This window comes from Kryptolebias marmoratus, linkage group LG2 (genome assembly GCF_001649575.2).
Source record: "Kryptolebias marmoratus isolate JLee-2015 linkage group LG2, ASM164957v2, whole genome shotgun sequence".
Classification (NCBI taxonomy): Eukaryota; Metazoa; Chordata; class Actinopteri; order Cyprinodontiformes; family Rivulidae; genus Kryptolebias; species Kryptolebias marmoratus.
Genome location: NC_051431.1, coordinates 12,320,415 through 12,331,025, shown reverse-complemented (window position 1 = coordinate 12,331,025; position 10,611 = coordinate 12,320,415). Strand labels below are relative to the sequence as shown.

Below are 10,611 nucleotides of genomic sequence, written 5' to 3'. Positions count from 1 at the left end.
TGATTTTTGAAACAAAACAACCAAAATCTGACTTTTTCTTGATTCATATTTATTGCTGCAGGAGAAGATTTCAGAGCCTTGACGCTGACAAAGAGTATCATGCTAAACTTCCAGTTGGTTTTTCTTTGACCTACTAATGACTCATGTAGTTTCTGCTGCTCCTATGTGACAAGTGCTGCTTTTGAACTTTGGCAAAGTGTGATAAACTGTTCCCTGAATTCTGCTCTTTATCTCACAGCGTCTCACTTGCCTGTTACTCACTTTACCTCCTCTGTTCTTTCTGTTCTCTTTCTTACCGTCAATTCTTGACCATTTATCGGATGCCGACACGAAAAAGAAAAGTATTTTATGTGTGTGTTTATATAGGTCGTAAAAGAAATCAGCAGAGATTGGAAAATGTTCGCCAACCTCTGTGCCAAGAATGTCTCGAAAAACAACTTGAAGGTTCTGATTTTACGGCGCTTTTAACCAAGTAAAGTAAGAACAGAGTCTGCTCTTTTCATTCGAGCCTGGTGGGGATGAACACAGCTTGATCATATCAGTGTCAGAATAAGATCTTGAAAGAGGCATAAAATAGATTTATAAAGAGTTCACGATGTTCTTTAAAAACAATCAAGGTTTCTCTTGAAAAGATAACAAGATTACACGCCAACAAGCTCTTAAATCGGTTTTAAAGCGACTGTTCAGATCTTTTGAATTGGGGCTCTGTGAAAATGTTTTGAACAACTATTTTACATTTCAATGATAGCTTTTTGAACATCTGTTAGGATAAATAGTGTTTTGTCTATTTTACAAACCTTTACACCCAATTTCACATTACACCGTTAAAAATCAGTGGTCATTTGAAAGCACTAATAGTGGAAGCAGCAGCTAACCGTAGCACTACTAGTTCAACCTGGGGATTATTATAATATTTGTGCCGGAATAGGTATGTAATTTTTTAAAAAAACTGCAATAAAGAGGTTCATAAAACAGTGTTTGCATGAAGCACTGTGAAAGTTGGAACTTAGATTTGATTTAAGACAACATCAGTCCTTGAATTAGCCCTTAGCTCGTCAATCTGGTCAGAGTTAAACTCATTTTCTCCAAACTGAAGCCTTTCAAAGAGCTATTTAAAACAGTTAAAATGTTGATTTTTCACAACTTTTCCACAGAACGCTTTGTCAAAGATCCGAACTGTCTCTTTAACACCGATGTAGATTCAATATTTAGGCCTGATACTGTTTCAGAGTTGATGCAGTTAGGCTGCAGGTTTAGGCGTCAGTAACAACATTTAGAAATTTAAGTCAAGCTTGATCAAAAACATGCATATCAACAGCAAAAACAATAAAAAAAAATATTGAATTTGGAAAACTGAACCGAAATGTATGCGAAGTGTTTGGTTAGCATACCTTCCATGGTTTGTTTTTGCAGTGGTATTTTACCGTAGCAACCAAAACAGCAGCAATGAGCTCCAAATGAAGTCAAATTTTATTGAATTAAATTTGCATAATCACCCTTGGATCAAACACACATACATCCCCCTCATTACTGCATCAGTATGTCAACGTTGGAACAATAATGCAGTGGTGAGAACCATTTTAATTTTGAAGCTTAACCTGTTGGTCAGACCAATCAAAGCAGAGTCACGTTTTTGATTTCTTTGTAATTTATTTTATCTATATTTAGAAAATCTGTAAATATAACTAGCTCTTTGCTAGCCACATTCTACCAGATACATATGAAAAGACTGCGCGATCTGCACAGAAACAACAAAATACCCCCAGTTCACATAGTGCTGAACTATTTATACAGCAAGATTTGCATCACTTTTTAAAGTACAGAGGAGTCGTTGTCATTTTGGCTGTGAGTGAGTGTTTATTTCCTTGTTTCTCCCATGATGTTCAACTCACTCTGACCCCAATGTAACACAATAAAGTCTGCTTTTCTACGTCTATTTCCTGGAGGACGTGATGTCATGCGTCATTCTGGAGCCAGGCCACGAGGTGCTGGATTAATGCGTCACCCTGAAGATACATCTTTCCCTCCTCCAGCCATTTGTCTATGGGCTCGATCCGGCCCCACTCGGGTTGACCTGGTGCTGGTTGAGAGGCTTTTTCATTGGGTGATTGTACACACTTCCTGCTCTCTTCTTAGGACCTACCCGGCCGAGGTTCCAGGCAAGCCGACGATTTCCCATCAGCAGACCACAGACAGTGACCTGGATGTCCTCCATTGTTGGGTGTCACCACGTTGAGGCGGCACTCAGCTGGATGGAAAATCACAGAGGCCGTGTAAAATCGAATCAGGGCGAGGCGGGTCACGCAACGCTCCACGATAAAAAAAAAAAACAGCTTTATAGTCTGTACAAAGTCCTAGTTCGGGATCTGGTCCTTCTCTGGAGCTCACACGCCCATCAGAAGGTGTTTCTGCAGCTATATGTTTAATGTCATCTCTATGGCATGTTTACAGTTTTAAATTTTCCTGTTTCCTGCAGGACCTCTCTGTCATCACAACACCCCTTCTCTCCGGCTCCTCGCAGCCTCCTGTGAGCTCGTTAGGGGAAATGTCCTGTGTGTTCAGAATACAGTGTGCTCCGTGGCTGCCTGTGTGAATGACAAACACACTTTAAAGCAGGTGTTCCGCTTAATCCTGCTCTAAACCTTTGCCTCCCTCATCTGACGGCTCCCCCTGGGTTGCCTCTGTCGTGTCTTAAAGCCATCTTTTTGGGAATTGTCGTTGCATGAAGCTGGTTTAGTGGAGTTAGTTGGTGTAGCTGCTGCGCAAATGTTTTATTCCCTGCATGGGCGAGTCTCATCCAGAGGCTGACTGTTTATTCTGGCCAGAGATTTTCATCCTGAGCTTTGATATTGGAGCTATCATGTGGTGGGATATGATCTGTTTCCTCCACAGAGCTCCTCTGTCTGACCGAGGATCACCTCAGGATCTCTCTGCACTGATTAGTCGACTTCCTTTGGTTTTGGAGTTTCTCGATAATAATTAGAAATGCTGTAAGAGGATCCCATTAAAGAGCGGTTTTCAGATCTTCTCTATCATGTCATACCCTGTGGGATCATTTCTCAGCCATGATTCCTGGTGTCCCAACACTTGTTAATCCATGTAACAAAGTTTTGATCTTTTGAATTGGGGTTCTCTGGAAAAGGTTATGAACGGTAAATATCTTACCTGTTGTAGATGGCTCTTAGCTACTCTGAGTGAGGCCTTAAAACACCTAAATACTTAAAGTATTATTTGCTTTGAAATAAACCTCATGAACATTTTATTGTAATGGTCGTTTAGAGGGTCAGAAGCAGAATAGTTTGGGAATGAGATGCAAGTAAACATCGCTCCAGGTTCCATTTATTTTACAAGTTGTGTTAAATTTGGTGGCCCACCCACTTTCACCTGGAAACTCATTTCTGGTAACGCCACTGGTGGGTTTGTATAAGCATGTGGAAGAGCAAACTATGCAAAATTAAAGGGTAATTTATTACATACGCCACTCGCGGCGGCAGACGAGTGTCTGATTGGATTATTTTGTGTGTTGCGTTCATTGTGTTTGAACAGATCCTTGTGTTGGGAGCACGTTCCTCTCAGGGATATGGGTCACATCGGCAAGTATTCAGAACTGGTGGCGACACGGGCCAAGAACTGAACCAGGGTTTAAAAAGAGCAAATAAAAAAAGTACATAACTTGAAGTGTTGCTGAAGTTGATTCTGAGTCACATAAACCAGAAAACAATCTGTGTTAAAGTTCAGTTTAGCACAACTGAATCTTGTGAAATGGATCTGTTGATCGGTCTTAGAGCTGCTGTTGATTTTTTTCCTGTTCTGTTTGGGCTAAAAGCAGACAGATCAGCATTAATTTCACCTAAACCCTCAAAAGAAACCAGTTCAGTTCATTTTCAGAACTGAAGAGCAGTTCGTTTAAACCCTTTTTGCAGAGAAGAAGCTAATAGCTGAACAGGTTAAAGTCTGTAACTCACCCGTCTCCACGTTGTGCGATGGCCCGTTTGCTGAGTCATCGAACTCAACCGAGCAAAGGAGGCTTTACAGTCAGGGATTAAAACATGAGTCATGGTTTTATGGATCCTTCAGCTGCGTGGGCATTAGACAGGTAATGACTAGATTTTACTGCAGAGCAGGAGAGCAGATTCAAATAACGACAGACTTCATCAAATCAGACAGTAGAAATGAAATTCTATTATAAGTTTAAAGAAAATGATCATTTTTGTTCACAATAATTGTCTCAATTTTAATAATTAAGTAAATCTTAATAAAATGGTGGGTTATAAAACATATAAATGACTGAAAATGGTTTGTAGCTTGAGTTTTCTTTTAAAAATACTTTGATTTTACATATATATACATATGTAAAATGAATATACATATATTTATTTATTGCCCATTGTAGAAATGTGAAATCTGGGTGATAGTGATTTTACCTGTCTGTGTGTCTGTCTTTTATCAAAATATCTTGTAAACCACTGGACAGATTTGAGTGAAACTCACAGGAAATACTCATTAGATGTGCCTCTACAACCAGTTACCTTTTGAAGTCAATCCAATTCAAGATGGCTGCCACAGCTTATCATCATTAGCCATCTCAAAAACGGCTATAATGGTTAATTTTACAGATGTTGAGCTAAAATTTGATGTTATTTTTCAAGATTCGACCAAAACAGCTTAACTCAACACCATTCATTCGACTGACTCGTAGTCTCTGCTAGAATAAAAACCAGTCGTAGCTTCTGCAGCAGATCTATGCGTGCCGTCGTGCAGGAACTTGCCTCTTCCTTACAGTCAGTTCCAGAGAAGAAGCCATTAGTCATCTCTCACCTCTGTGGAAACAACAGCGTAGTTCTCACAGTCAGATCTGGAGGCAACTCTTTCCATCGTCGTCCACCTTTTTAGTTTGTGTCCCCTCGAATGTTCTGCGGCCAACCTGAGTCAGGCACGTCCTGTTACATCATTGTTCTAAATCCATCAAATGTGTCAAAGTTGCACATCGTTTTCTGATAAAATCAGCTGTTCATGAGGGATTGTGCTCACACACACTTTGTAACCGGTTTATCGTGTACCGCTTGCAGTGGAACCCACCTGCATGTTAAACTGTAACCCTTCTCAGTTCATTAGTGTAAGTTAATCATTTATCTGCTGACCAGTCCATACTTGTCTCTGACTGCTTGTTTGTTCCAGGGACAGAAAAAAAACGGTGTGCTCTTTGCCAAGGTCATTGCTCCCTGTGCAGCTGGCTGGAATCCCCCAGACTGTGTGAGGCAGATTAGTGCCGCTCGGCACGTATACACATCTCCTCCTCTGTCCTTCTCCCTATCTGTCTCTCCTTCTAGTTCCCCCGTCTTTCAGTCGCTGCTATTGATGCTATAAGACGCGAGCAGCGATAAGACGGACTTGACGCGCCGTAGAGCTCCATTAGTGGACTTGCTGACTTTAGTTTGATCAGTCCGACTGCCCAAACCCCGTCAGCGCGCCTTCGTCAACAGTTTTAGATCTACTCAGTCAAAGTTTTCCTTTGATTTAATGATGCTAAATCCTTAAAGGATTTTGAAGCTAACAGAAATTGAAAGAAAGTCATAAATGGTGCATGTTTTCAGAGTCTCGCTGTTTAAAAATCCTCACTAGTTTTGAATTAATAATAAAAGATCAAAAAGACGACGAGAGCCTCTTCTGTATTTTCTGTGATCACTCAGAAGTGTGACGTGGCCTGAGCTAAGCATAAGGATTTGAACAGGGCAGTAAATAGGGGGCAAATACAGAGAATGTGCAGTGAAATGATTCAGTACTTCGTGTAAACTGACCCAAAACTACAACGGATGTTTTTATTCTTCAGCTTCCCGATGGATAAGAAAGTTTGATGGATGTGGTTAGTTTAAATTACAACCCTGTCTGGTGACTGACTGTGGAGTTAACGTTTTGAGGAGGACCACCTGAAAGAAAACAAACCTTCAGTAGAACAACCAGCACCTGTTGCTGTCCTGAGCCACCTTTTGGTGTTCAGAACCGCCACCTCTCACTGTCCGGATGGGAAACTGAAGACTGTGTGACATCATTGTAAAGATCTGGGGTTCATCTTGTGAAATGTGGGACTCGAGTTCCCGACAGCAAAAAAAAACAAACAAATGTTTTCAATCTGGTACTCTTGTTAACAAAACCTGCTTCCATTTCCCCATATAAACACTGCAACAGTAACCTCCTCAGTGTCCTACAGCGGTCTGCCTCAGCTGGCCCCGCCTCCTTCTGCGTCACCAACCAAGGAAGTAACACCTCCCACACAATCCTCCAATTTCAGGATTTTGACACAAAAACTCTAAAAATAAGTCATCAACATTTTAAATCAGAGAAATGGACCAATGGAGTGTTTTATGATGGTGTTGAACTAAAAGAAAAACATGAAAACTCATTATTTTATTATTTTATTTCATTTCTCCTTTAATGTTTAGCAGTCTTTTGTGAGTTTCACACGTTCTATTCGTGGCCTAAAGTGAAAAGTTATTCTTAGAGGTGACGATTAGCACTTTAAAAATAGACACTTGGGTGTCATGGAAAGTTTGTTTGTTGTTTATATGAGAGGAAATGAGGAAAAGCGCAGATCAGAGGCACTAATGAGGGAGTTGCGTTTTTTGGAAAAGCAGATCGGACGATCCACCCTGGGAAACCGGACTCGCCGGGTCGAGTTTGAAGAAGCGAAACGAGGAACCTGCAGGACTCAGGAGCAAACGTCTTCTTGGAAGACGAATCTAAAAGCGTCGTGCCCTTCTCATGTAAACAAACCAAAAGCAGCAAAGGGCATCGTATTGCACCCAAAAAAAAAAGGGACTCATAAATCTTCTTATCTTGACTGGCACAATGCCCAGAACATGGAGTTACAGACAAAGATGGGTTTTATTTTCTTTAAGGAACTCTCAGGAAAACTAAAGAGGGTGATAGGGAGGTCAGAGAATGACTAGGAGAGTCACGGGAGCAGCAGGCTCTTTTCTTTATTAAATTAAAGGCCCAGCACCCAGACATTTAGACTGAGATCATCTCGTCTGGAGCTGCACCAATCTCACGCAGTCTTGTCAGATCTCACAGGATCTGTGAGGCTCAGAGTATGTGTCGTAAATGACTGCCAGCTACTGCCATGCCAAATTTCAGCTCGGTATGTGGAAAATTCCCTGACGTATAGCCCTTTTTGTGTCACCTAAGGCTGATTAGCTGTGGCGGCCATCCTGATTAGGTTGACTCCAAAATGTAACCAGTTGTAGACGAGCATGAGCACTGAAGGTTTCATTAAAATCAACCCAGTGGTTCATGAGATATTTTGCTAACAGACAAACAGGGTTGACTCCAACAGTTAATTCCAGAATTTTAGGCAAAGCTGTCGTGCAGTGTGTTGCACTCGGAGTACGAGTTGAGGACGATGCTCAGCTACTACCACACCAGATTTTAAGTCATTATCTGTAAAGTCGTCTGAGTTGCAGCCATTTTGTTTGTTTCATTAGTCATTACACGTTCCACTCCTTGCAGCCCATTCCTCACAGAGTAAGACTGTAAAACTGTTACCCCTCCGTAAATTTGCAGTTCCTTCCCAAATCGAAATCACTCGTTCGTTATTAGGCCCAGCAGAGAATGCAGGCAGGTCCCGTCTCCTCCTCTCCCACCGATGTGTCTCTTTGCAGTCTAAAGGACGTGGTTTTCCAACTACTTACTGAAAACGGATGCCTCAGTAAAAAGCTGGCAGCTCACATTGCTCCTAAATATCAATGCTCTGCCGAACCAGAAACTGTAATAACAGCCCTGATGAGCACAGAGTCTGGCTTTTGTTGTTAACAGTTTGGTGTTTTTGTCTCAGATCTGCCGAACTCGATGCTCCCCCACACCAAAAAAATAATAAAAATATCTGGAATACTGATTGTCTGACCGCAGTCCTCGTTTCCACTGGATGACTCATCCCTGGAGCCTCTGAGTCCACAAAGGGTCGAGGCTGAGAGATCCTCCTCCAGGCGGAGATCAGAGCTCGTCTGAGCGACGGGACAGTGATGAACGCGCGTGTGACCTCAGTATTGGACAAAACGCACCTCCTAAAGGAGGCAGACACTCTCTGGCCTGGTTTTGAGGAAAAGTTTGCCCCGATTGATGAGAGCTTGGATAAAGGTCATTTTAAATGAAGTTTTGAAAGACAAAGCTGTTGTGGAAGTGATTGTCACGGTTCCAGGGAAGAAAACAGACAAGAAAGGAGCTTGATGCTGCAGCTCCAGCCCTGCACTTTGTGTAGTTTTTATACTGCATTTCCTATCTGGGAACGCTGCGGGAGGTTACTGTGAGAGGCCTGTGGGGAACAGCTTTGGGTTGGGTTGGGTTATAAATCATTACATTGCTGTCAGTTTTGCATTAAGCAGTTATTTAAAGCAATTTTGTTTTTGTTTTTTATATATCACAGCTGTAGCACTTCCTGTGCAGCTGGGAAAGATCATCTTATGTGAAATGAACGATGATGTAAAGGTTTAAATGTTTGCGTAAACCACCATAAGATGTTTTTATTTTTAATTTTTTTTTAAATTGGAGCTGTTTTAAGATGGCAGTAAACCACTTTGGTCTCAGCTCTGCTTAGACTAGCCAATAACTCATCAGTTTGATGAGAATTAAACTCTATTTCTCCCAACTGAGGTCGTTCAAAGAGCTATCTGTGACAGGTTAGATACTCATTATTAATCACCTTTCCACAGAATCCCACTTCAGAAGATCTGAACTGTTGCTTTTTGAGCAGTCAGTGCCGCTGAACCACTTCACAGTATGACCTTTATTATCATTAAGGATTTATTACTGCTTTATAAACAGGTTATTTGTGAATTAATAAACACTTTATAAGGCATTAACTACCATTTATAAAACAGTGAGGAAGGCTCACTGATTGGAGGGGTGCTGTTTTTTTTTTCAATTCATTCAGGTAATCTTTTTTAACTAACTTTGTTTACCTTTTAAGCTAACTTGATAAGCTAACTGAGCACTTGCAGTGCTGTATGAACAGTGTTTTATAGCTGTTCTATAAATGATTGTTAATGTTTTATAAAGTGTTTAAAAACTCATGAGTACCCTTTTATAAGGCTTTAATAAATCCTAAATGTGAAGTGGTACATTGTACTCTTGACTTATTTGTCATTGCAGGTTAGTGAATGTAAGATGCTAAATATGAAATAAAATTAACAGTATTAAAAATGAGACTCCTTATTGATTTGAACAATGGCTTCAGATGACATGGTTTTTACAGGAAAAGTAACCCTTATTAACCTGGAAATTACTCCTGCTGAGTACAGCATCGCATCTGAACAGTGTGTGTGTGTGTGTGTGTGTGTGTGTGTGTGTGTGTGTGTGTGTGTGTGTGTGTGTGTGTGCAAACACAAACATCAGCCTCCCATTGTGTCGGGGTCAGGGGCGTGAGAGTGGACAGTAGGTCAGCAGCGCTGTCGCATCAAAGATTTGTCTGTAAAAGACACCCCCCCCCCCACACACACACACACACACACTCACACAGGAACACAAACAGAAAACCTCCCATCTCCTGCACCTCACGGTGGTCCTCGCGGCGAGCGCTCCGGGGTGATGGCGAGCTTCGTCTCTCTGGGCCCCCGAAAGACAAAAGACCACCTGGATGGAGGCCGCAGCGCAGAGGGGAGCACAGATCCCTCTTCAAACACACAAAAACACACGTTTGGGGGGTTCAAACACACCCTCATAAACAAGGCTGCGGGAAGTAGGGGAGCAGAGGGTGCTACAGCGCCTCTTGATGGATGCCATACATAAAGCGTAAATCAAAACTTTTGTGCTGCATATGGAAAATTTAAGCCTCTGAGTGTCTTTTTCTTTTTGTTGTTTCTTTGGGTGTTTCTCGGTTTAAACGTCGAACTGATTAAAACCATAAGAGGAGCCAAAACTTTCTCTCTGGGTTCTGATTAGGATTATGGGTAAGGTGTGAACTGTAATCAGGATTTGGAGTTCATTTGGTCATAATTTAAGGTTAGAATTCAATAAGAATTGGTCTGCATTTGTCTTTGTAAATAAACATTTACTTCATAAAGTCCAGACTCCAGAGATCTGTTCGAAAGAAATGTTTTTCTGTGTCGACGCTTCATGTTCTTCATGGCAAAAAGCAGCTGCAGCCAAGATATCCCCCCACTGGGCCAAATTATTCACTTCCAAACCCACAGCCCAATGAGCGAAATAATCGGACAGATTATTTTTTTTTAAATTTATTTATTATTAAGTGCAACATTTGAAGTTGAATCGTTTCAAATCCTTTTGCATGTTTTCAAATGAGAAAAGAACAAAAATGTCTGTTTGAGATGCTGATTTCTTTTTTTTTAAGGTTTCCTTGTGTCATCTTTTGTGGACTGTGTTGAAGTTTGCGGTTAGGTGGCGCCCCCGTGTGGACTGAATGTGACATTGCATATTTGTGCCCAGCCCCTGGATTTAGATCAACCTTTCTGTGTAAAAGAACCATTTTAAGCATTTTTTTTCCTACTAAATAAAGTTTGCACGCTGACACAAAATGTAAGTGGCTCTTAAAAAAATCACACTTTGTATTATATATATATATATATATATATATATATATATATATATATATATATATAT

At 41.0% G+C, this 10,611-nt stretch overlaps 1 protein-coding gene across 1 annotated transcript in view; it reads left to right on the top strand.

The window, feature by feature from the left end:
* The first annotated feature begins 9,579 nt into the window (after positions 1–9,579).
* tmem160 (transmembrane protein 160) overlaps positions 9,580–10,611 on the top strand; it is a 5,541-nt gene continuing 4,509 nt past the window's right edge. Inside the window, exon 1 of the mRNA XM_017428974.1 lies at positions 9,580–9,730. Coding sequence (XP_017284463.1) covers positions 9,580–9,730 — 151 coding nt within the window. The remainder of the gene's footprint in view (positions 9,731–10,611) is intronic.